The sequence below is a fragment of the Chenopodium quinoa genome, unplaced genomic scaffold, assembly GCF_001683475.1.
Source record: "Chenopodium quinoa cultivar QQ74 unplaced genomic scaffold, ASM168347v1, whole genome shotgun sequence".
NCBI classification, from domain to species: domain Eukaryota; kingdom Viridiplantae; phylum Streptophyta; class Magnoliopsida; order Caryophyllales; family Amaranthaceae; genus Chenopodium; species Chenopodium quinoa.
In genome coordinates, this window is record NW_018745448.1 from 6784916 (window position 1) to 6811966 (window position 27051).

General features: G+C 36.7%; 2 protein-coding genes and 1 long non-coding RNA gene across 8 annotated transcripts; 1 reads left to right on the forward strand and 2 right to left on the reverse strand.

Annotated features, from left to right (window-relative positions):
- Positions 1–540: 540 nt before the first annotated feature.
- Positions 541–8604, reverse strand: LOC110713549. Of its 6 annotated transcripts, none has more exons than XR_002509983.1 (7): positions 8395–8604; positions 8188–8247; positions 6504–6583; positions 4344–4497; positions 3736–3827; positions 2968–3627; positions 541–951 (listed from the first exon to the last, which is right to left on the reverse strand). It is a non-coding gene; the product is annotated as an uncharacterized LOC110713549 (long non-coding RNA). The 6 variants fall into 6 exon arrangements; XR_002509981.1 differs by having other exon boundaries at positions 7058–8247; XR_002509982.1 differs by having other exon boundaries at positions 2968–3058; positions 3415–3627; positions 6504–8247.
- A 9792-nt stretch (positions 8605–18396) lies between these two features.
- LOC110713854 (pentatricopeptide repeat-containing protein At1g59720, chloroplastic/mitochondrial-like) lies at positions 18397–20476 on the forward strand. The gene has a single exon (XM_021892290.1). It carries the CDS (start codon positions 18506–18508, stop codon positions 20336–20338), a length of 1833 nt encoding a protein of 610 aa, XP_021747982.1. The 5' UTR covers positions 18397–18505; the 3' UTR covers positions 20339–20476.
- Positions 20477–20503: 27 nt separating this feature from the next.
- LOC110713855 lies at positions 20504–23709 on the reverse strand. The gene is made up of 3 exons (XM_021892291.1): positions 22871–23709; positions 21994–22282; positions 20504–20883 (listed from the first exon to the last, which is right to left on the reverse strand). Exons 1-3 carry the CDS (start codon positions 23477–23479, stop codon positions 20849–20851), a joined length of 933 nt encoding a protein of 310 aa, XP_021747983.1. The 5' UTR covers positions 23480–23709; the 3' UTR covers positions 20504–20848.
- Positions 23710–27051: the final 3342 nt, after the last annotated feature.

The following is a 27051-nucleotide window of genomic DNA, read 5'->3' on the forward strand; positions in this document are numbered from 1 at the left end:
TGTGTTTAGGTTTGTATGCATGTGAATGGTAAAAGCAGCGTCCTGCTTAAAAACATATGTATATAACGTGTTTCGTAATTTTACTCATTAGAAATAAGTTCGATTCTTTATTCATAATTAATGTCCAAGTCACTACTAAATTGATATTATAGTGTAATACTTGACTTATACTGTAAATGTATATTAATATTTATGTTTTATTTGTTGTTATTTGACTGTTGGACGACACCTTTCTTCATTTTCATACTCTTAATCTTCCAACTTATAATAATCATTAACTTATATGGTTTTATTTGGATAATAGGTCATCCTTTGATAAAAAAGCCATAAACATTCAAAGTAAATTTGCCAAATATTTTCACAATGGGTTATACTTACACTTTTAAATTTAAATTAAAATATAATTAGACTTTGCAAAATTAAAATCAGATTACACTTCAAAATACCAAGGACAATGATTTATAATACTTTTAAAATTAAACTAATTGCAAACACCTTATTACTTATGCTAAAAAATTAAACTCATTCCAAAGCATTGCCTTGCTTACGAAAGTTTGATATTTGTATATAACAGGGAAATTTGGTGAATTGATTACATTCAAAAAAACATAACTCTTTGAAATTAGGGAAATTTATTGACTATTGAGTTATTTCCATGTACATTTTCCTATAGAACATTGCTCTAAGTAGTAGTTAACAACTAAACATATTACGACACAAATGTTTATAATTACAAAATCAAACAATAAAGGGCCACATCACCCTTGTTTACTAAGATGATTACTTTATATACCAATTATTGTCGACACCTAAAGCATTCTCTCAACTTCAATGGAGTTAAAAAAGCTTGGAAGCCCACATTCTTAAACAAAACATACCCGAATATCAGCTTCTCAATAATGACCTCTAGTCTTCTTCTCTCCATTTTGACATCTTCTCGACGGTGACTTCCTAATTATATAAAATCAAACAGACTCATTGGATCATATAAGGAATCAGACTCCATTAGATCTTATAATGAACAGGTCCATTAGACCAATTAGATCATATAAAACCAACCACATATTAAATTTACTATAATCCCACATACTTTCCAAACTAATCATACATAATTAAATCAAGTATAAAATACAATCAATCACAATATCAATTCCTAATTAAAACCAACATAATCAAGCTAGGCAAGTAAAAGGTAATACATAAAAAACCCAAAACAAGATTTACACAAGATTAAATCATCATACGATACAAAATGACCAGAAAACCAAAATCAAAATGAATAAACAAAGAAGAATTCATACCATCTCTATCCTTGTCGAATAGTCTAAATCTGAAAGTGATTCATCATCCATCGTTACCAAGCATGACTCCTTCCTAAGAGCTAAAAACTACTGAAAAGATTATAGTACTATCCCCATTTGGGTTTCATTGTAGAATTGTTGGCTCAAACGACCCTTTTATCATGCAATTAATTTTGAATTGAAACAAAATTAAATATAGCATGCCAAGAAAGTTAGATAGGACAATCATTACTACATCATCTTATTATGAATCGTGTACAAGCTGTCTGAACAGATAATCAGATATGCATGCTCAGCCACCCCTTAAAGCTATTCTCCTAATCGAAAAAATGTTCAGCCTTGCTAAAAAATGATGTGATCCCTGCATAACAGGATAGCAAATCCCAACAATTGATCAGAAGCTCTAGAAAGTTATCATACAAACATACAAAAAGTGCTCCCTACATTTGCTCAGTCGCTCTATAATTAGGCATTCAATTCCACCCTATGAGAGCCCTAACCCTCCAACTGATAGAGAAAAGTCTTTAGCTTTTTCTTCATATTCTCACTCAATGACACAAATTTCCTCACAACATAACGACTCAATTAAGCTTCGTTAACCTCTACTTGTTTAAACTTAATTTATATTAGCTAAATTTAACTTATTTTTGTTTAGCTTAACTGATTTTTAGGATAACAGAACCATAGTTATCCTTTCGTTTTCAAGTAATTCACAACTCACATACCTAAACTATGCATTCATCTCTTGTCCCTTTAATAAAGGTCACTCCACAAACTCTAGAGCTCCCTTTTAACATAACTACTAAGCTAAATGAATTTAATAAGCTAGACCTTACACATTCACTTAAAACTCTTTATCACATTAGCATACACTATGCTATACCAAAACTCTTTAACTTGGCAGTGTAAAATGATTATTAAAATTAAAGATGCTAGCATAGTAGTTTGTTAGACCAACCAATCAATAATTGAGTGATTACTAAACGCTATCCACGTTACAACAATCTACCTATGATATTTAGCACATCAAAATCTTAATTAATAACCAATCCACATCACTTTCTTTCCTTGGCCACTATAAAACGTCAATATTGAAACTCTTCCAGCTCTATTGCATCAAGCCATTTTCCAAGATATGTGTTTTACAATAATACTAAAAGGAAAAATTTTAAAACTTATAGAATGAGATTTTTCACCAAACAACCCAAAACTGCAATTTTGTGTACAACTTCTCAGCCTACAGAAAATTGATTCAACCAATTTAGGATACTAATCATGAAATCAATACCGCATTGTTCAATAATCAACATAAATAGGAAATTAAGAGAAAAAACACAAAATAAGCCAAGTCCTTCATTTATATTAATTGATTACGGTTCATATCATAGAGGAAAATCTTCAAAATTCAATAACATGTCATCAGTTATATAACTGTGTCTAGGGCATACAAAAGGTATCAAACATAAAGGAAAAAAAATAACAACCTAGAATAATGTACATGTAAAATTAAAACCTCGCAAATATCCCAAAACCATTCAAAAAAGAAAACATCAGAATATCAGATTGATTATTAAGATACCAACTATGAGTCACCGACATCCCATGACTCATTTGTGTCATTTTTTTAACCAATGTAGAGCCCAAGAAGAAAGTATGAGTTACATACTTGCTTAAAAAGCCCATGAACCGATTCCAACCAAATCCTTGAGCTGCACATATATTTTTTTTGCAAGCTTTGTATAATTGGATTTGTATAGCTGTAAAAATAAAATCCTTCGTCAAGTTAACACTTGACAGAAGATTCTTGTACTTGTAATTAAACATCTACATAGTTAAAAACCCAAGATTTTTTTGTATAAAAAACAAAGTTGATTAAAAAGTTTACCATTTGAAGTAATAAAAACCGTAACTTTCACATAATTTAAGAACACCCAGATAATCACAAAACTGGTTTTAAAAAAGGTTTCAAAAGATAATCACAAAACTCCCAAAAATTAGCCAAATTGATTAAAATGATTATGGAGTAATAAAACATCACCAGGCTGAGCAACAGAATTAAACTAAACAGATCAATTAAATAATAACATATTTACAAGAAAAAGAAAATAATCACATTGAATTAGATTCGAATGAACTCAGCTGGGCATGAATATTGACGACTCGGTCAAGAATATCTTCTTTAATTCAATCATGACCACCAACCCCTGTAATTCTCCAACGTGTGCAGCTAGAAATGAAAAATTACGCACCATGGCCGGGATTCTCTAAGATCCAAACCTCTCTCTTTCTTTCTCTTCCTTCCTCCTGATTTTCTTCACTTTATGCCCTAGAAAATTCAACAATGTTCTATAAAATTAAACTCCAAATATTCAACATAATCATAAAAATTAAACGAAAACCCAAGAAAAAATTAATTTACATTAGCCAATCGCACCTAGCTAGTAGATAAAACAACAGGGTCCAACATAATGTCTCTAAAACAAGATCCATCAAACCTTGCTCCGTCTTCCTCCTTCTGGCTTCCGCCTATTTTAGAGAAAAATCAGAGAAACTGGAGGATGAGAAAAAAATAACGGCAAAAAAAAAAGGAAAAAAGAGGAGAAATAAACAAAAAAAACAAAAGCAGTCAACATTCATATAAAAGGTTAAATCTAATAGAAGAGATGAAAATTGAACCAATTAGAACAAGAAAGACAAAGGAGACAGATATGGTATCCACAGCACATCAATAATTCTATTAAACTGCATATTATGAAATAGTACTTAGAATTATTGACTTAAATGACCCTAGAACCTCGAGATTATGAAATGGATTGGTACAATATTCCACCTTAGAAGAAGCCTAAAGTTACTATTCTGATAAATAACGTGGTGATAAATGTTACTGTCAAATTGAATATGGTGTGTAAAATTTCCAGAAAAGACAAGTGGTGTAATAATTTAAAATAAGTATTTTATAATAATAAATATAATTTCAGCAATTTATAATCATCAAAATTCCCAAAAAAAAAAGTATTGTAATAAATACACAAAACACTTAACAGAACAATATTGTCAAGCATCCTATAGACCTCAGAAACTCAGCTGATTTTTGCATTTGTTCCAGCTGTAATAAGCTAGATAAAATATGTTTTCTTGCCAACTCAAAGCCTTTGCCTTGGGGTTCTTTCAAGCACATAAGAAGGTGGTAGTAATGCTGCAACACACAATGAAAAATGAAGTCTCATTACACTTTAGGTTTGATTAATTAAGGATAAATTGGATTTTAACACCTGACAAAAGGCTGAAAATGGTTTTTAACACCCCCCAAAAAAAAACTTTTATTTTAACACCTCCCAAAAATATAAAAGTTGGAAGTTAACATCAGTTAACGATTTCCGTCACGGAAATTTAACGTGGGTCCCATAAATTGGTTTTCGCTCTCCTTCGTTTTCAATTTTTTACGAAACCCACCTTCGTGGCTGCCATCCCATTTTTTCTTCTTATTCCTCCCTTCATCTTTTCTTCGTCTTCTTCCTCCCTTCATCTTCATGGCTGCCATCCCAAACTCTTTCCTTCGTTCTTGCCCACCGGGCACCGGCCAACAAACAGCCATTGACAATTCTCCCGACAGCCAGCCCCCACCTCCTTTCAAACCCATCCCCCTTCACCCACCCCCAAATGCACTCGCGATGATTCCGATCAAGCTTGGTTACATTAATGGTAGAAACTCCCACACCACCACAGTCGTCATTTCGACGAATAATCAGCAAAATTTGATCATTTAATAGAAGGAAGTCGTTGGATAGTAGCCCAAATAAGGTCGTCGTCGTTTTCGCGACCGATTCGGAGTTGGAAATTAGGGCTTGATTGAGTTAAAGCTTGATGAAATTGGGGGAATTGAGACATTTTGAGACGGGTGGAGGGCCGAAATCAGGACGGAGAAGGGGGGATGGAATCGGGACGGGGAAGGTGAGGGGGGCCGAGGTGGCTTCGCTGGCGAATCTGGTGGAAGATCTCGCGGAGGTGCTGGTAAGGAACGTGGTGGCTCTGAAAAATTTGACTGTGAGATTGGTTGCAGAGTTTAGGCGAGCTGTGTGGTGGATATTGTGGGCTTGCTGGTTGAGTTCACAACGATTTTGAGGGAATAGCCTGGAGGTTTGGTCGAGTTGGATTCGCTGGGGAAATCGATTTTCGCCACTGTTGGTTGTCCGGAGTGGTGGTTTCTATGGTGGCTATTCTAGTGTTTTGGTTGGAAGAGGACAAAACATGTTTGCTGGCTGCGAAGGCTTGGTCAGTAGCCGTAGAGGGCCCTTTATGGGCGGCGGAATTGGTGGTAAAAAAAATGGAAGTTCTCAGTCGCTTTGTTCTCCAACGAAGGAGAAGATGAACCGGTGTTGAATTTTTTTATTTATTTTTTGTATGGTTTGATTTATGAGCACCAAAAATCTGTAAATCTGTAAATTATGAGCACCAAAAATCTGTAATGGATAAAATCAATGAAATGAAGGTTCAGAGAGGAAGTTTCGTGTTTTGCTGGGTGAAAATTGAAGTTGAAGCCAATTTGTGGGACCCACGTTAAATTTCCGTGACGGAAATCGTTAACTGGTGTTAACTTCCAACTTTTATATTTTTGGGAGGTGTTAAAATAAAAGTTTTTTTTTGGGGGGTGTTAAAAACCATTTTCAGCCTTTTGTCAGGTGTTAAAATCCAATTTATCCATTAATTAATGCAGCCATCAAATTGAACAAAATTTTGAGGCAAAATATTATTATATGCCAATAAATTCTTAAGCAAAAGCTGTACCTTCCCTGAAAATTGCAATTTAGTCGCTATGTTTGTGAATTTGTATCGGGTATTACAATCAAAACAAATTTTACACATGCATTAGCACACAGCCACAGAAATAGAGGCATGGATTCCGAAGAATATTGCAGAGCTTGATGTCTTCCGTAAGTAAATAGACTTATAGACATGAAAGATCAAAGGCATCAATAAGAACGATTTTCCTCTCAATATATGCAGAGAAGGCAAATAACGAAAAACATCCAGGGCCATTGTATTATACTGTATACAAGCTTAAGTGGCAGAGCAAAAAAAAAAAAAAAAAAAATCCAAAATAGCACAACACTCAAATCTCTCGTCACATTTCTCCTGATGGTCTGATGTAAGATTGGCAATCAGGGGAATCTATAAACGTAGCAAGAGTATATAAGGTAAGACCTTACGAAACCATAAACGGCACAACAGAGCTCAGCAAAAACCCTCCTCTAGATCTGGATTGGTCTGCAACGGTTCTTGAACTGCATTCCAAGAACCTATGCATTTCAGCAGTAAACCAAACTACTTATAACAACATTAAACACTTGACATAGGTTGCAGTAAGAGCAGCAAGCATCATGCATAGCTTTTGCCTGAAGACGTTTACAAAGAATAAGCAAGTGAACCTTTCAGCCATTCCATATTACCAAATTTAAACTATTTCTTTAGATGAAATAAAGAAATCTAATTTACAATAGAACCTTTCACAATTAATAACAGTCACACAGACAAATTGCTTAAACATAAACCAAGTCTATTAAGAATCCAAACAAATCTTAGAAAAAAATTCAATTAACTAAACAATTGCACAGCTAAATCTGAAAAGACTTGCAGCTTAGAACAAAGGCGGCTAAGCCACAATATGCCTAAACTAAAACCAAAATTTGCACGCATTTGATAGAAAAATAAGCATTAAAATACAAAACCCAAAGCAAATTTAAGGACTAAGAGATAACCAAGAGAAAATCCTTGCTTCCTAGGAGTCCGGTAATATCAACATTGACTGTAGTTTGGACGTGAAGAGGGCAACAACAAAAAATCAATTCAATCCACCATAACAAATTTAAAACAAAAATCTATTTACAACCTGCAAAATTACAAGAAATAGAGGATTATGCATTTATATCAATGGTAAAGTATGGAAAAAGATGACAGTTCAGCACTTGACTGTAATTGTGAGGGGGTGAGGCCCGTGAGGATGAGAGTGAGTGTGAGGTTAAATGCAGTTTTTTTTTTCACTTTTTAAACAGGAGGTGACAAGAGTAGCTACATGCAAGTTGTGACTCTTAATAGCATATGACTAAATATTCAGACAATAACAAGGAGTTGTAGATAACTAACACTTGTTTTGGACCAATAATATGATGCATTAAAGTTAAAAAGCTAATACTTGGACATAGACAAATCTGTACACAGACATCCCTCCCAAATACATACAAACCAACCTAAAAACGATGTATTAAAACACTTTGACACATGTACCTGAGCAGAAACACCCTACCCAAAAAGGGAGGAAGGGAGGATGGGGGAGGGGAGGGAGAGGAAAAGCATACCATAATTCAGAAAGCCCCTACTTTGGCAAGGTATGAGCGAGAAGAAGACAAAGGATGAATGAGAACAATTGCCCAATGCAATCAGCACCAAGAAAAACCCCACGAACCCAACAATTTAATAGTCAATTCAGGATAAGAAAATCACTCACTTGCTCTTCAATTTGCCCCAAAAGGTGGATAATCATCTCAAGATCTCCCATTTCTCAAAACCTGCCTACCCAAATTAGCTCATATCTACATAAAGCATATAACATATGACACAAACATCATAAAATTCACAAAATGAGAACACCAAATCATGCAAATCAAAGATAAAAACACTCTAACTCGAGTCCACCAAACAGAACTATAATCAAGGGAGACTAATACTAAGTTCGAATTTCACAAAAAAAATCGCCTAACTTCAACTGATCTTGTTTCTCAATCAATCAAAGTAAAATTCCATCAATTCCACAAACCACAAATAAACATCAACAACAATAAAAAAAATTCTAGGAATGAAATAAAAAAAAATATAAAACAACCAATAACACCTGAGTTTATCCAACTCAAACTCGAGTCCACCAAACCTTGCTCTATCTTCCTCCTTCCGCCTATTTTAAAGACAAAATAGAGAAACAGGAGGACGAGAAAAAAAAAACAGTTAACATTCATATATAAAAGGTAAAATCTAATTGAAGAGAATAGATGAAAACTGGATCAATTTGAACAAGAAAGAGAAAAAAGAGAGAGAATTATACCTGGAGATCAGAAAACCATTGTCCATAATCGTAACCTTAGCAACCGCCCGAAATCGGAAACGCTGAGAAGAATCGAAGCCCATAACCATCGTCGAAGGTATGATCGGTGGTTTTGAGCTCACCGCCATCATTGGTTTCACTCTCCTTGTTTCCCCTAAAAAGCAACTCAACCTTTTTTCTCTGAGATGAGATGATAAGAGAAGAGAGACATCGAAGGAAGTTGGTGGGAGAGCAACAGGCATCAACCAATTAGGGCAGAATTGGAAATTCATTAATGTTGGGGGTAGTGGAGTAAAAGCACAAGAAATTACTGTTCCTAAGCACAGTGAAGAGTGAATAGTTGGGGGTTTCAACTTTTATAAGGGTTATAGATAAAAATTAGGCTTTTGTTTTTCATAATAGTTAATAGACTAAAGTACTTCTGAGTATTGAACCGTGTTGAAATCTGGGTTAAATTGCATGCACATTTTGTCTTTTAAATCATATTTATTGTTAAAAATTAAGCAAAATATCTAGGATCCGTGTTGGACCCAGATCCATAAGACTCGATGGATCTGGATATGGATCCTCAATTTTCTTACCCGGTGGGCCTGGATCAGATCTGGATCCCGTGTTCAAAAACAGATATGGATTTGGATCCACTTGGACCCGGTCCAAATCTAACCTGTTGTCATCCCTAATCTCTAGCAATGAGGAGAGGGAGCCAGTGGCGGTGGTTTCTTGACCTAAAGAAGTTATTGACCGAACTTCTGCCTTAGATCTGGTTTAGAAACCTTCTGTGGGGAAGATTTCTACTGCTATCGTGGTCGGTGAAGGTGTTAAAGGGGTGGCTGATGCAAGATTTGCAATTAGGGATTGTGGCCTAGTAGATCTGGTTGACAGTGAAGTCTTGTAGCCTTCCGATTCCCCTGAGTAGATTGAGAGTAGTGTTGTCCTAACTATTGGTGCAAAGCGCATCAGATCTGGACTCTATGAAGGCCTTGAGTCGGATGACGTGTACATGACCTATCTGCATATCTACTACCCATATACTACACTCCTCTAAACTGATTTCGCATCGTAACTTCTTAAACCTAATTTATTCTAATGTTCTTAGTTTTAATCTTGATATTACGGCTGTTTTGTGTGGATAATATGAGTCCCTGTGCAAACCCTAATTTATTTTACTATGTCCTGGTCCCTTGTTGAATTGGATGTTCTTTGTTGATTGTGCTAGGCTGACGATGAATTTGGTGGCTTGATGTTGACTCTGGTGGCTTGATGTTGACTCTGGTGGCTTGATGTTGATTCTAGTAGGCTGATTTTGATTGGGGTGGTCTATTGTTGAGTGTGCTTTCCTGATGTTGCTTGTTTTGGTCACATGCTAGTGTTTCTATTTGTGTTTTGTTCTCTGAGTCCCATGATGTTCATTGTACTGGTCCCATATCTACATGTACATCAATGTGTTTGACATCCAAATGATGAAGGGATTCAACTGATAGATTATTGTACAATGAGGATGCTCTAGTAACTTCTTTTTGAAGTTGTTGTTGAGAAACCCACTTTGTAGGCGTCGTTTGAAGTGTGCCTATGTTAAGCATGTGGAGAATATGCTTGGTACTCATAGAAAGTGAGAATTGACATAATACGATTAGGGACAAGGAATGTAGGGAGCGGCCAACAAGTTTTTAAGGAACTTGTAAACTGTTCACGGATCATAAAAAGGCAACCACGAATATAGGGACAACCACTACTAGAAAACAGGCCATTTCCGACGGAAAAATTCCGTCGGAAAAACCATGAAATCCGTCGGAAAACACGTTTCCGACGGAAATTCGGTCGGAACTGGTTGTCGGAAAAGGCTTCGTAGGAAAAAGCACCTTTTTCGTCGGAAATTCCGTCGGAAACACTTTTTCGACGAAATTTTCCGTCGAAGGTGGTATTTCCGGTGCCGGAAAAATCCGTCGTAAATTTCCGACGGATACACTTCCGTTGGAAATTTACGACGGAATTTCTGTCGGAAAATTCTTTTAAGAAATTAAAAAAAAATACGCTGCGCACCACCGGCACGGCGTATCACCGCCACTAACCACCACCCATTACCCTAACGGCCTAACCCAACTGTCCGAAGAACCCAGAAAACCCGGCAACCACCTTAACCGAAACAAACCCACCACCATAACCCACTCACTTAACCCTAACCAACCCAAATCCACATCAACACCCAAACCAAACCCAAATCTACAGTTCTAACCAAAAGACCACCCAAAAATTAAGAAAAAAAAACAAAAAAAAAAATACAACCACAACACTACTGCCAAAAACCACCATTACAACCAACAAATTACCAGTGAATTTTTTAAAAAAAAAATCCAAAATTCGACTAAAAAATAAAAAAATAAAAAAAGAAAAGAAAAAATTAAAATCAGGATAACATACCTTAACACCAACTTGGATCTTGAGTTCTCCTAGAATTTGGTTTCATACGGCTAAATTCGGCCATGAAACCTCTAGATCTAGGGATTTCATGGTCGAATTTAACCATATAAACCATTAATATGAACCAAAAAGACCATGAGCAAAGGAAAAAGAGGAGAGGCGTGAGAAAGAGAATTGAACCATCGGCGCCGGCCTTCATTAAAGCTTTCTCGTGGCAGATATCAGAAGAAAGAGGAGATCCATGAGAAAGAAAAGTGAGGAAAGAAGAGAGAAGAAGAAGAGAAAAGAGGGAAAAGAGAGGAGATCCGTGAGGAAAGAAGAGAAAAGAGGGAAGAGAGAGGAGATGGAAGAGGAGATGAGAGGAGCAGATCAAAAGAGAAGATGAGAGGCTGAGAGGAGAGAAAAGCAGAAGAGAGGCTGAGAGAGGAGAGAGAGCGTAATCAGTAAAATAAAAGGGGGAAGGGGCGCCGTTTTAATTAGGGTTTTGGGTGTTTTCTTTTTCTTTTTTTTTTTTAACTTAAAGTCCGTCGGAAAGGATGTAAATTCCGTCGGTAGCTTCCGACGGAATTTAAATCTGTCGGAAATTTCCGACGGAAATTATACCCGTCGGAAAATATAACATTTCCGACGAAAAATCCGTCGGAAGTGAATAATTTTCCGACGGATTACAATTCCGTCGGAAATAATAAAATTCGTCGGAAAATTCGTACTTTCCGGCGGATTTTAGTGTCCGTCGGAACCGTTCTGTCGGAAATGACCTGTTTTCTAGTAGTGAACGATAGGCAACAACGATTGACCCGTCAAGGTTACACCCCATTCATAATCCATGAGATTACTAACTCCATATGGTTCGGAACCACGAAAGGAGGATCAGGAATGATGGTACGAAGTGAGTCATGGAGTCACATTCGCCCATATAGGCCTCTACTCGATTCTTATAGTGAAAAGTGATTCATGCGATCTCAAAGGCATATAAACAAAGATTCAATTTGCTCCAAACTAACATTAGGCTAAATTGGTTTAATATTAATGCAACACATATATTTCTAAAATATCGTGATCACTTCGATTTATAACAAGATTAAAGGAACCTAAACCGGTTGTCCAAATTATCTTATTAGTCGTGATTTTCAATTACATATTCCCTTTAATATGCAATATGGTGATCATAAAATATAGTAAAAATTTACATTAATATTGGAAGAAATTCAACAATGAATTGTTAGTCAAATCAAATATAAATAAACCTAATCATGATACTAGCAATATTAAAATAAAATAAGTAATTAAATTAATTAATTACTCACATTTCACGCGCTCCTGTAAAATGCTACATCATGAATAAATTGTTAGTAACTGCAATAAAAATATAAATTAAATTAAAATTAAATTAAATTAAATTAAAAGTAGAGTTGATTTGGTCCAAACCCTAGGTTAATTATACTTTTCACGCCTTGGTTTAAAGACGGAACCCCGGGTTAAGTATGGACTCCTTGGAGTGCTTAAGGAAAGAATGATGTAATTAGGAATATAAGTTTAAGGCTTAGAGTATGAGAGACAGAGAGAGAGAGAGAGATAGAGAGAGAGAGAGAGAGAGAGAGAGAGATAGAGAGAGTAGAGAATGATTTTTTGGTGTAGAAGAGAGGAAGAGAAAATGATTTGGTGTAGGGAGAGAGAGAATGATTTTTGGTGCCTCCAAACTGCATAAATCAAGTCTGTATTTATAGAGGAGACAAATAGGGGATGCACGGAACCCTAGAAGAGATAAGAGCCATAGAAAACCCTAATCTGGGCACCTTGACACGATGTTGGGCAGCGTGTCACGGTCAAGTCCACCGTGGCACAGTCAGGCACACTGTGGCTCGATCAAGCACACCGTGTCGCGGTGTATAGTTGGTCCAAAAATGCGTCTTGATCATAAACACGTAAGAAAACGAGGAAAAGACACGGAAAAAGCACCGTGACACAATGAAAAATACCGTGTCACAGTACAAAGCACCGTGCCACATCAGCTCATACCGTGGCGCGGCGTTTTACACTGTTGCACGATAAATCCAGTTTTTTTACATGTTTTCAAAACTATGATAACTTTTGATCCGTAACTCGGAATAAAGCATATAATATACCGTTGGAAATATAATCAAGTATACTTTCAAACCCATTAGAATCAGGTCAAAATAATTTGTAGATTTTAAGATATGGCCGTTTTAGTGAAAGGGTGTCGGTTTTGGGTCAATTTTAGTTTTTTGCTCATATCTTCTTCGTATTAACTCGGAATTGGGCTTATGATAAACCGTTGGAAAGCTTACAAAAAGACCAATCCAAAAAAATAATAATTGGATCAAAATTATATATCCACAAAATCAGTTTCTCTTGGTTTTGTGATGTGGATACGTGTAGGGAATATTTCAAGCATCTCACACTTGAGCTCCACTGTGATCATACACTTAAGCATGGTGGCGTCCAAATGGGAGGAAGCTATAGTAAAAGAGTCGCCAACAAGTTTTAAGAACTTGTAAACCGTTCACAGGGTGAAGGTTACACCCCTTCAAAATCCATGAGATTGTTAACTTTATAGTGGTATGGAACCATGACTGGATATTTGGGGATGAAGGTACAAATCCAACCAAGGAAATAAATTCAAGGAGGATGAAGGGTGTCTCTTCTAGACTTATTGGGGAAAGGGTTTGAAAAAAAAGAAGAAGAAAGCATGAAATCTTGGTGAGAAGCTTGCCTTGTGCATTTGTTTCATCATTACCCTCTTTTTTTTTTTTTTTTTTTTTTTGTCAATCACATGACTCAAACTCGATTCAACATGCATGGATGGAAGAAGGTGGGAAGAATGAATATTTTGATATGGAGAAAGATGATGTAGATGGAGAGATATGAAAAACAAAAAAAATAGGAATAGAATGTACCCCCAACTCAAATAACGGAAAAAACCGACTCATGCGTGAACCTAAGACATGGTCATGGTGTGAAAAGAGTATGTACAAAGTGTGTGCTAAGACTAGTGAGTGTAGGTGACATGTTAAGACTCGTGTCATGACCATGAGGCTAGACTATGTGACTAGACTCAAGCAAAGACTAAGTTAAGACCTCGCGTATATGCATTAAACTGGATAGACTGTGGTATTTTAGTCATAACTTTTGATCTGTGACTCTGATTTGGATGAAACCAACTCCGAATTAAAGATAAAACTCGGGGCTATAGATCCATATATTGTACGACTCGTAGTTCTTCCTAGAACTCCGGCTATGACCAAAACACATTGACGCTTGTGCAGTATACGGGAATAAAAATCCGGGTTGACTTAAAGGAACTATGACTCGATTTTATGTTTGTTTATTAGATCAAATTAATTAATTAATTAAGCAAAGTCCTTTAGTCATTAATCAGTTTATTTAGGCTTAATCACAAATCAAACCAAACGGTTAGGAAAAAACACATAGAGTATGCACAACAAATAATGCACAATTAGTCAAGTAGGCACAATATGATGCAATAAGTTTGCAACCTAACCATTGCTCTAGTTCTCTAAAGTTTGGGATATGGGTTAGTCAATAGAGGGTCCATGGTTAATTGTCCGGATGCACCGCGCGGAAGCCTAACCGTGAAGGGTTGGCGCGAGTGGATGGGACACCGCGAATTTAGAAAAACTCGCTTCCATGGTTTGATGAATTCAACATTCTCGGATGTACCCTTTGTTGCTCAAAGCGTTCAATCAAGTAGATGGAGCATGATTTCCGAGGGGGTTATGTCCATATGTAGAACACATATGGGTTTCAGAAAAGTGAGAAAAATTCAATCAGGAAGTAGGATCGAGCAAACAGTGCTAAAAACTGGTCAAAATTAGAACGCATATTTCTGGCTCGGTATTGGAAGAACTTGGCGCCAGCAAACAGAGTGGCGCCAGGTTTTAGTTGTAGCGCCTCTGGAGATACATTTAAAAGTCTGACGCCAATGCTCTGGCCCCTAGCGCTAATTCCCACATGCCTCAGCAGCTTTTTGTGCTCGATAAAATTTTCCAGTTTCGCGCAGTGTTATTTCGGTCCTAGTTGTGAAAGATATTTCTCAAATTTCCTACGTTTAAAATCCTATATTTTTAACTCATTACGGATGGTCTTTCCAATGAGATCTTTTTTATGCATATGACAATAATGTTAATCAAAATTACGCACATGAAATACTTAGAACGTTTCGAGTCTCATCCACTCATTCTAAATCATTGCCGAAACAAATTCAGGAATTAAAATAGAAATCCTCCCCAGCGGAGTCGCCAAAAACTGTAGGGAATAAGTTTCAAGCGTTAATCCCCTTTGCTTGAACCCCACTGTGATCATACACTAAAGTACGGTGGCGTCCAAAAGGGAAGAAGATAGAGCAAAAGAGTCGCCAACAAGTTTTAGGAACTTGTAAACCGTTCACAGGGTGAAGGTTACACCCCTTAACGATCCAAGAGGTCGTCAACTCCATAAGGTCTTGAACCAAATAAGGGTTCGGGGATGAAGGTACAAATCCAACCTAAAAGAGATTGAACCTGTTCTAATAATAGGCCTCTACTTTATTCTGATCGTATTCATGTGCACTTTCTGACTAACATACAATCAATAGGATTAACCCTAAACCTGTTTATCTATGTTGGTTGAATTTAATGCACAAATAAAACTATTATTGGCGATCACTTGAATTATAATCAAATTAACCCTAACAAGATTATTAATATCTTATTAAGCGTGATTACAAGTACAAAATTCCCTTTAAACATGCATTAAAGGTGTGATCAAGCAATAACAATAAATATATCATCAACATAATAAATAATCATAAAAATAATTATAATCATCAACATGTTCATGTTAAAGCATAATAATAATAGCAAGATCCTAGGCATGATACTAACAAGATTAATAGCATGTCACTGAGCATTAAAAATCAAATCTTTAACCCTAACATGATACTAACAATCATAAATATTAGGAAGAACATAAAAGGCATCGTACTTTTAATCATACTTGATATTAAAATTACCCTAGACATGATACTAGGAATCATAATAACAATCTAAGCATGATTTCTACATCATAATAACAATAAAACCATTAAAGTACTTACTTTGATGCCTCGTACCTCTTTCTAATAACAAAATACACACGTTAGTAACTTAAAGGAAAATAATAAATCAAAACAACTAAATTAAATAATTGAAAGAGAGATTTGGGACCAAACCCTCAGAAATTAAACCTTTCACATCTAGGGCGAAGACAACTTCGAATATGGCTAGGTGTTTCTGGATCTAATGAATGCGGAATTTTGTATGTAAAAAGCTAGTTTAGAAAAAGAAAGAGAGAGAGAGATGGTGAATGATTAAAGAGAATGAGAGAGAATTGAAAACTGGTTATAGGTAAAAACTGGTTGTAGGTGAATGAAAACGGAGTTTTTACGACGTTATTTATAGAGAAAATCAGTCAAAAAGATAAAATTACTAAAACAGAGTCTGGCGCATAGAAAACAGAACCATCGCCAGCGCTAGCTGTTGGCGCCAGGCGCCAACACTAGCGGCAGGCGCCAACACTAGCGGCAGGCGCCAATGCTGGCGCCAGGCGCTACAGCTGGCGCCAAGCGCTGATATTAGAAATTCACGCGTTTTCTAAAATCAGATAAAAATTGCTGTTCAGGAGGATAAAATCGTATTTCCCTCAAAAATGCTCTTTGACTTTAATTAAAACTCTGAAAAGTCAACAAAAGTCAATTTATCGATGCTAATTGAATTAGGAATGAAAAGAACCTTCTACAAGAATCTAGAAGACTATTAGGCCCTCCCCTAGATCATTGGGTCGTACATAAGGCTCAAACCGGGCTCAGTTTGGTAAATTGGCCATAACTTCCTCAATATTCATCGGAATTGGGCTTATAATATATCGTTGGAAAGCTCTTGTCAAGCCCTATCCAACTACACTATTATTGGACCCATATCATGGACCAACCAAACTGGATTGACTGTTTTCTTAAAATATGTTTTCAAAAACAGAGAGAAGAGAAAAGGATTAAAACTTTCCGCAACACTAAACTTTCCACACTTTCGCTTCATTCGATTATGATTCGACGTGAAAGGTACTCATCACTGGGTTTGGTTTTGGGGAGACACAAATGGGTGTCTACAGTACCTATTACGTAGGAAATAAAGAAGCCCTAAACTAAGTAACTCACTATTTCACCCTATTCACTTAGGATTCGGGTCATGTCAGTACGGGTCGGGTCGATTCGGGTCAATCAATTTGAGTTAAAATCGGGTCGGGTCACTTCGGGTATCGGGTCGGGTCAAGTTCGGGTTTCGGGTCGATTTTGGGTCAGGTCATTCGGGTCGGGTCACTTCCGGTCATCGGGTCCTGTTCGGGTCAACTCATTTTCGGGTCGGGTTCGGGTCGGGTTAGTTCGGGTTTGGGTCATTTTCGGGTCAATGATTTTGGGTCAACTTTTGGGTTACGGGTCGGATCAATCGGGTCGGGTCAGGATTGCCAGGTTTAGCAGTGAAGCTATTCGTGCTTCTCGTTCTTCCTTTCTTCTCCCAATTTTACGCGTGTCGTTTGTCACTCTCTTAATAACGGTTGCTCATTTATTTGGTATTTTTCTCTCTCCTTTGATCGATATGTGAATACCCTGTTGTTTGTTTGTCTAAAATTTTTTATTTTGGGAACTGGCTTTGTTTCTAATTGATTTTTAGGGTTTTAAACTAATTTTCCGCTACTTAGCAAAACTTAAGGGGTGTTAAAACTTTGGTCCGGACCGGAAAAATGGACCGGACCAGACCAAAATAATCAGCCCGGTCTCTGGTTCGAGAAATTTGTTTTCCCGATCTTCAGTCCGGTCCAAAACCCTATAAAAACCGGTCTTGGACCGGACTGGTTTTTTTTTTTCTTTAAAATGATATATAAAACCTTTAATAATGATTAAGATTATCCTTAACAAACTTGAAAATTTTTAGTCATAAAGCTTTTTTGTACTAAACATACAAATAAAAACGTTAAAATATTGTTTTTCCTTTATTTTTTTCGAGTTTTCCATAAATTAGTTAAAATTTAGGAAATTTTTTAATAAAAATTCTAAAATCATTCCAAACCGGCTCGGTCTTGGTTTTGAATCGATTTTTCAGTCCGGTCCAAGTTTGGTCCTTGCTTAATCGATTCGTTCTTTGGTTCTTAAAATTTATTTTTTCGGTCCTCGGTCCGGTCCGGGTCGGTCCGGTCTTGGACCGATGAACAATCCTAAGCAAAACTATGGCTTTTCCTCCTCGTTGGCTTTGATGTTACTACACGTCGTCTTCCATTTTTCACTCACTTTGATCATGCAATGTTCAATTACTAAATGTTTGTTTTTTTTTTTAGTAAATGTTCATTTTATTTCTAGAAAATGTTCATTTTTATAGTGCGGGACCAGCCAGCTATGGCTTGTTGCTCGTGAGACCAGCTAAAAATTTGCGGTGGGCTAAGTCTTGTCAAACTAAAGCCCATGGGCTTGTCCCATACCCGGTCCAAGTCCATCTTTCCGAACTTTGGACTATTACGAAAATAGAATTTAGATCTTTGATGACAATTTGATATTTTGAATTTTGTAAAGATTTTCATGACATAAAAAAAATGGATAATTTGATCCAATTTCCAGTTTCCACCACTAGATTCTGGCACTTCAGCAATGATCATAGCTGCCCCAACCACCCCACCACCCCACTCTCTCTCCTCCTCCAGCACAACCACCACCAACAACAACCATGTCCACCACCTTCTCTCTCTCCTCAATCAATGCTCCTCCATGACTCAGCTCAAACAAATCCACGCCCAAACACTGCGCACAACCCCACTTCACCACCCTAAACACCTCCACTTTCTTTACAGCAGAATCCTGCACTTCTCTTCTTCCTCTGACATTCATTATTCTCTCACACTTTTCTCCCAAATTCACAACCCCAATTCCTTCATTTGGAATACCCTTATTAGATCTTGCGCAATCAGTAATACCCATAAAAAATTAGCCTTTCAATGTTACCGTAACATGTTGATTGATGGGAATGTTAACCCAGATAAGCATACTTACCCTTTTGTTCTAAAAGCTTGTGCTTACTTGTTTGATGAATTTGCAGGTAAACAGGTTCATACCCATGTTTTAAAACTTGGGTTTGGGTCTGATGTGTATGTTAATAACAGTCTTATTCATTTTTACGCTTCTTGTGGGTACTTGGATTGTGCACGTAAGGTGTTCGATGAAATGCCTGAACGAAGTGTTGTGTCGTGGAATGCGATCATTGATGCATTCGTTCGGTCTGGGGAGTTTGATGTGGCGTTGAGATTGTTTAGAGAGATGCAGGGGTGGTTTGAGCCTGATGGGTATACTCTGCAGAGTATTATTTCTGCTTGTGCTGGTTTAGGAGCTTTGTCTTTAGGGGTTTGGGCTCATGCTTATGTTTTGAGGGTTTGTGATGCGAAGCTGGGTAGTGATGTTTTGCTGAATAATTCATTGGTGGAAATGTATTGTAAATGTGGGATGTTGGACTTGGCTAAGCAGGTGTTTGATGGCATGGTTAAGCGCGATGTTAATTCGTGGAATAACATGATTCTTGGACTTGCTATGCATGGAAAATCTTTGTTGGCGTTGGAACATTTTGATGAAATGACGAATGTTGAGGGGCTAGTGCCGAATGCAATTACATTTGTTGGCATTTTAAGTGCATGTAATCATGGTGGCATGGTTGAATTAGGTCGCGAGTATTTTGACAAAATGGTTAGAGATTACTCCATTGAACCTCGGCTAGAGCACTATGGATGCTTCATTGATCTTCTTGCCCGTGCAGGATTAATAGAAGCAGCTTTAGATATAGTAACAAACATGCCCATGAAACCTGATGTGGTTATATGGAGAAGTCTTCTTGATGCTTGTTGCAAGAAAAATAAAGGCATACAACTGAGTGAACAAGTGTTTGAAAAGATCCTTGAAGCTGAGGGAGAAACCTCCAGTGGTGTTTATGTGCTTCTCTCCAGGGTTTATGCCTCAGCTTCTCGATGGAATGAAGTCGGTCTTATAAGAAAGTTGATGGCTGATAGAGGCGTAAAGAAAGAACCTGGCTGTAGTTCCTTGGAAATTAATGGCATCCATCATGAATTTTTCGCAGGGGACACTTCTCACTCTCAAACGGAGGACATTTACCGGGTTCTGGATGTGATGAATCAGAGACTTCACACGGCAGGATATAGGCCTGAGATTTCACAAGCACCCTTGGTGGATGGTGAACATGAGAATCAAAAGCAAGATGCACTTAAGCTACACAGTGAAAGACTTGCCATTGCATTTGGACTCTTAAATCTAAAACCTGGTGTTCCCATTCGCATATTCAAAAACCTTCGTGTCTGTAGTGACTGTCATGAAGTCACCAAACTGATATCTAAGATATTTGGCGTTGAGATTATTGTGAGAGATCGAGCTCGATTCCACCACTTCAAAGATGGTATTTGTTCATGTGCGGATTACTGGTAATATATGGTCTATTTGATACAATTTGTATATTTCTAGTATCAGTTAGATCAGGTGGAAACAATTTTTGGTGACGAATGTATTTGTCTGTGGCTAATAAATACTTATACGAGTATACAAGTACATATTAAAAACTTTAAACTAGCATTAAAATATGAACTCTGGAGATACTGTCTAATGCTAATTTCTTTATTCATATATCAATCTCTCACACACTAACCAATCTCCAAAAGAACATATATATTTACAAGCAGCAACACAAAACTGCCAGAAGATCATAGCTTCTACAAAAATCAGCTCAAAACCTTAAACATATGAAAAAAATATATGGAGCACATCTTCAACTAAGTCACAGGCAACAACACAAAATCGGCGACTAACTTGCTTATGGAACCTGACTCCAGTATTGTATTATCTTCACTTGCTAAGGCAAACCCTATATGAAACTTGAATATCTGCTGAATATGTATCAACATCTCATGCCCATGTACAGAACTCGATTTGATGAGCTTGTCATGAAATTCCCACTTTTGTGAATTCTTCTGCCACTGGAACATGAAAACATAACAGCGAACATTTAATTAGTCCCGTTATAGAATTTGTTCCAAAAGTTCATGCAGGAAAGATTGAAGTTGCAAGAAATCAGTAACTCAGATGGCTACTCCGTATGTTACTTTTGCATACATGAAAATCCAACTTCTAATTATATGTAATACACATAAAAGTCACACATTGATGATTGATCTACAAACTTCAGTGGTCAACTATTCAAAATATTTGTATATAGGTGAACCAGAGTCACAAAATCCAACAGCAAATTAGAATGTAAGCCAGCACCCATACTGAAGTGAATAGCAATTTGAATCAGCAGTTTCAATTGAAAGATGAACTAGTAAAGTAGCTAGAGCTATACAGACAATTTCCCCATACCATGTACTCACATCAAATACAATTTTTACAATTGCCTTTTTACCATCCTGGAAGCACGACTTTCTCTAATCATGTAAAGTGCAATCAGTTGAATACAAACGTCATAGTCTTAAAGCAGATTTTCTATATGAAGTATAGCAAGTTTATCAGGTGACATAGTGTGATAAAAACTCGACCAAACCCTTGCAGGGCTTTCATCCCGTCTCATCTATAAATCAAGAGACACAGCCATGAACGAAGACAACTTGCAATACCCAAACACCTCCCCAATCAATCTACAATACAATCTATTTCAGTACTGGACTAAGGAGAGATCACATTCACATTTGTAATATAGTTTCCCATAGAAAATTTTGGCAAGCAAAGTCTAGCTATTTTTCTATTGAAATAATGTGGGAGAAAAGTGACTACTTATGCGAACCCAATATGCCAAAGAATTTTTGAATGGTATTGTGTATCATAGCAAGCTCTTTAGTATACCATAATGACAGTTAGGAACATTCTGACCCCATGTCTTCAGTATGAGTTCATAGCATATGGAGGGAATGCAAGAGATGAATGAAAAGTGATATTTATACGAGTTCTATGCTTGTGAAACACTACTTTCTTGTTTTATAATGAGCAATTCTACAAAGTTAAACCTAGGAAGTACAAAGCAGTAGGCAAACATACATTAAACATCAGATATGACCAGAATAAGTGTTAACAAGATAGATAAGAAAACTTACATCTCGAAGTTGATGGAACCACAACAATGTGCATGGTTGTGTTGTTTGGAGGAAGTTGCAAGCGAAGGGGATACAATTTCCCATTCAATTTTGTTCGTGTGCATACTAATATATCCTCGAGCCCAATCTCTTCCTCCAATTTTTGAGTTAGCTCCGCAACACTGTGGCCTTTGAACATAAAGGAGCTACCCTCCACACTATCATTAACACCACCATAGTCATCTGCAACATGGTAATAGATTAGCCTACCATCCTGCTTAGGCGGTGAGTATGTCCCCGAGTCAGTTGACTGCAAAATTCAAAAACCCAAAATAAAATCAGCATTTCAGCACTCAAACAACTACGAAGTATTAGGTAGATCCGTAGATACCCAATTTCTACTCAATCAACTATACAATGAGTATATGACAAACCATTTTCTATAATAGAGTGCTCACACAATTAATTTCCAATTTCAATTGAGTGTGAAAATGGAACATTCCCTCCCTATAAGCCTAAAAGCAATTTCCTTTGTTCATGTGTAAAGTGAGTCACAAGCAAGTCACAAAAAGCACAATGATACAACTTTATTGTTTTTTGTTCATTTGTTCATATTCTTGAACCTAAAAAGTTTAGCTAACTAAAATTGAGTATGAAAATGAAATATCCCCCCTATAAGCCTAAAGTAAGTCACAAACAAGGGACAAAAAGTGCAATGAGCCAATGATACAAACAAGATTTGATCTAAGTCTCGACCTTTGAAAAGTTTAACCAACTAAAATAATTGACATTTGATTTGTTAAGCACATTTATCATTTACTCATTCTTACTTAAAAAAAAAAAAAAAAAAATCAACCAAACAAGTAACATTAAAAGTTAAATACTGGAGTAGTATTACCTCTTGCCTGTCATACTTTCCCGACCCATTAGGAGAAACTGAGCTCAAATCCGACCCAAAAGAATCCAAATGCTCAACCTTATAACCCTGTTCAAGACCCGAACCCGGAATTGGTTTCGCCTTGGGCTTCAAATCCTCCATTTTATTATCCGCATAATCCAAAATCTCAAGAATATCAACATTCCAAACCACCCAATCTTGAGTAGCAGTCCGATGAGGAACATCATGAGTAACAGAATTCCTCCAAGGCGGCAACCCACCGTTGGCCCGAAGATAATTCCCATATCTAGTTTTTAAACGAACCTGTGACCCATCCTTGGTGGGCTCCCACTCAACCGACGAGTCAAGCCTACGTGGCATTGACTGAACCACCTTCCGACCCGTCATCCCCAGCAAAAACGGCTGGTTCGACGCGGTCAGGTATTTCCCATAGCAGCTCTTGAGTCGTATTGTATTGTTCGAACCTTGAACCGGTTCTACGATCCATCTTGCGTTTCGGACTGACCCGTTTCGTTCCTGTGAAACGGATTCTTGGTCTTCCTCTGCGATTAAGTACTTGTCATGGTGGCTCTTTAATCGGACTGTTTTTGCATTGTAGAACAAATCCATTCCAGACCTCTGAAATTGATCAATAAATACTTCGTAAATAAGATATAATCAATTGATGATTTAGAGTTGGTAAGAAATTCGGGGTTTATATTTGTAGGAGAGAGAAAGCGCAGCGGCGGTAGGCGGAAGAGGAGGTGGCGGAGAAAAGAGGGAAAAAGGGTTGAGAGAAATGATGGAATTTGACTGAATCAAATACAAAGGAAAATCAAAGAGTACAGTTGTTATTATTACTCGGTTTTTTTTTTTTGGTAACATTGATGTCATAAAACTCATAATATTAAATCACAACAAAATGTTAACTCATTAGTAATGAGGTATGATTTCTCATTTGCTTGATTCTACCCAATAACCAGGCCTATTCACGACCAAGTTCTCTTCTCTATCTCTTCTACATTGTTAAGCCATTGTTTATCCTACTACCATTTAACCTCACGCTTTATCCCACACAATGTCTGAAAGAAACTTCTGTACCCGTAACATCAATAGAACTGCTGCATTAGCAGAACTAGAGCCCTATAGAGTAGATGGCAGCAGGGCATTCTGGCAGCAGTGCGTGTATGGTTACCTCGTGGTTAGGCCTGGTTATTGGGTAGGGCTACCCAATGGCAAAAGGGTCGGGCCTAATACTAAAGGGTTTTGACCCATTAATTTTTTAATGGACAGGGCTTTTATAGGGTCTTATTTTATAGGGTTTTTATAGGGTTTTATTTTATAGCCCAATAATTTAATAATTAAATAAAGAGCTCAATAATAATTGTAAGGGTCAGCAGTCAGCTACTACCTCTCTTCCATTTTCTCTCTCCTCCATTTTCTCTCTCCTCCATTGAAGCCACTCAGAGTTCTCCATTGAAGCGCAACTTCAGAGTTTTCCATTAAAGCACTCAGAGTTCTCCATTGAAGCGCAACTTCAGAGTTCTCCATTGAAGCGCAACTTCATAGTTCTCCATTAAAGCGCACTCAGAGTTCTCCATTGAAGCGCACTCAGAGTTCTCCATTGAAGCCGCGCACTCAGAGTCTCAGGTAACATCATTTTCTCTCTCTTAATCTGTTATTCAATTTTAATATCTGATTGAAGATCCGGTTTAGGTTATATGATGTGATCGAAAATCAATTCAAATTGGATTTTCTTCTGGGTGATTTTGCTTCTTACTTGAGCTTGGAGAGTGATAAAAGGATTGTGGGTAATTTTGCTACTTATGAGTCTGTTGTTCTTGGTGTTGCTAATGCTGATTTATTTTGGTGTTTTTAATTATAATTTGGGAGTTTTTTTTGCTTGATTATAATTGTGTTTGATCTGAACTCATGGATGAATGATTATAACCCTTAATTTTGTGTGCTAATCATGTCACATATTTTCTGCACTTGTGCCATTGAATGTTTTCATTTCTATATTAGCTACAATTTGAAAATACTTGAATTAAATCAAACCAATAAAGGCTTGATAAAGTATACTATTAATTCATCTATATATTCATACAAAGCCCATATTATCTACTAATATATGTAGTACTTTGAATGAATATAATGTGACTAAGCTGATGATTTAATTATAATTTGGGAGTTTTGCTTGATTTGATTATAGTAGTATAAGAATTGACTAAACTAGCATGATTATAGAACGAGAAAGCAAATGTGGTACTTGTGTGTTGACTGTTAAGGTTAGTGTAGTTGTGATACTACTACTACTACACTGAATTGGAGGCTGGACACTTATAAAATTTAACTATGTAGTACAAGTAGTATTTGTTTTATTACCTTAGCAAAGCACAACAGACCATATAAGATTCTGTTTTCGGATTTTGCTATTCTCCTGATCGAACTCCTAAATGTGCTGGCAGGGCAAAACAATTAATATGGATGATGATACTACTACTACTACTACTTCTACGGCACGTGATGATGGATATAATGAATACATTACTCCGCAACGAAAGAGAAAGAAGAGGTCTAAAGTTTGGAGAGAGCTTATTGAAGGGAAGAATGTTCAAGGTGAGAGAATTGCTACATGTGTACATTGTAATTCTATTTTATCTGCAAATCGTGATAGTGGTACATCTCATTTGAAGCGTCATTTAGAGAGGTGTGCAAATAGGCCTCTAGGACTTACATTTGAGGAAGATAGTGATGAAGAAAATTTTGTTTTTGACATGAATGAACTTCGAAAAGAGATTCTTAATTTCATTGTTGAGGGAGGTCATTCATTCACTATGGTTGAAGAACAAGGATTTAGGAGAATGATGAAAAGAGCTACCCCTAAGTTTAAACCATTTGGTCGTGCAACCACAAAGAGAGATTTATTGAAGGCTTATGTATTGGAGAGGGATAAATTGAAAGATTTCTTGTCTAATGTTTCGGGTAGAATTTGTTTAACAACCGATAATTGGAAATCAAATCATACTAGACAACATTTCATTTGTGTCACTTCTCACTTTGTTGATGATTCTTGGAAACTCCGTAAAAAAATTCTTAGGTTTAGGGCCTTAGCTCCTCCATATGATGGGATAAGTATTGCTAATGAGATTTGTATGTTCCTTTGCCAATGGAAATTAGATGATAGGATACTCTCTATCACCGTTGATAATGCAACTTATAATGATGCAATGATATCTTGTTTGAAGAGACGTCTTGTTCCTAGAGGAGGGTTAAGTTGTGGTGAGACATTGTTTCATGTGCGGTGTTGTGCCCATATTATTAATCTTATTGTGCAAAAAGGATTGACTTGTATTAGTGGAATTTTGGATAAAATTCGTTCATTTATAAAGTTGATCATCAAATCTTCTCATAGAAGTGAAGAATTCTATGATTGTGCGGAGAAGATATTTCACCTTGATGTAAAAAGGAAATTGAACCTTGATATGCATGTTCGTTGGAATTCCACGTATAAAATTCTTGGCACTTCTCTTTACTTCAAAGATGTTTTTCTTCACTTGAGATCTAGTCATGCTTCATTTCAATCATATATTCCTTTAGAGGATGAGTGGGAAAAAGTAAGCGTGATTCACAATTTTTTGGAGTTGTTTTATGAGGTTACTTGTATGTTTTCGGCGGTGAATTATCCTACTTCTAATGTGTATTTTAAAGGTGCATGGATGGTGCATCGCCATTTGCTTGAGGCGGAGAAAGGTCCTTATGATTATTTAAAGGAAATGGTGAAACCAATGCTTGAAAAATTTGACAAGTATTGGTCGGATTACAATTTTTACTTGTCATGTGCCGCCATTCTTGATCTGAGGTACAAAGTGAAATTTGTGGAATATTGTTTTAGTAAGTTATATGGAAGTGTAGAGGTCTCAAGACGAATTAACTTGGTGTTGGGAACTATGAAGTCAATGTTTGAGGACTATAAGTTGCAATATGCTAGTAGTTCACCTATTGTAGTTGCTCCTTCTCCTCCTAGTACTTCCGGAGCTAGAAACTACTTTGATGATTATGACCATTTTGTCGGTACTAGTGCAAGATCTCAAGTAGGAAAGTCACAACTTGAGATGTACCTAGATGATGATGCTTTAGATCTCAATTCACAATTAGATATTTTGGAGTTTTGGCATCAAAGTTCTGTGAGGTATCCTGTG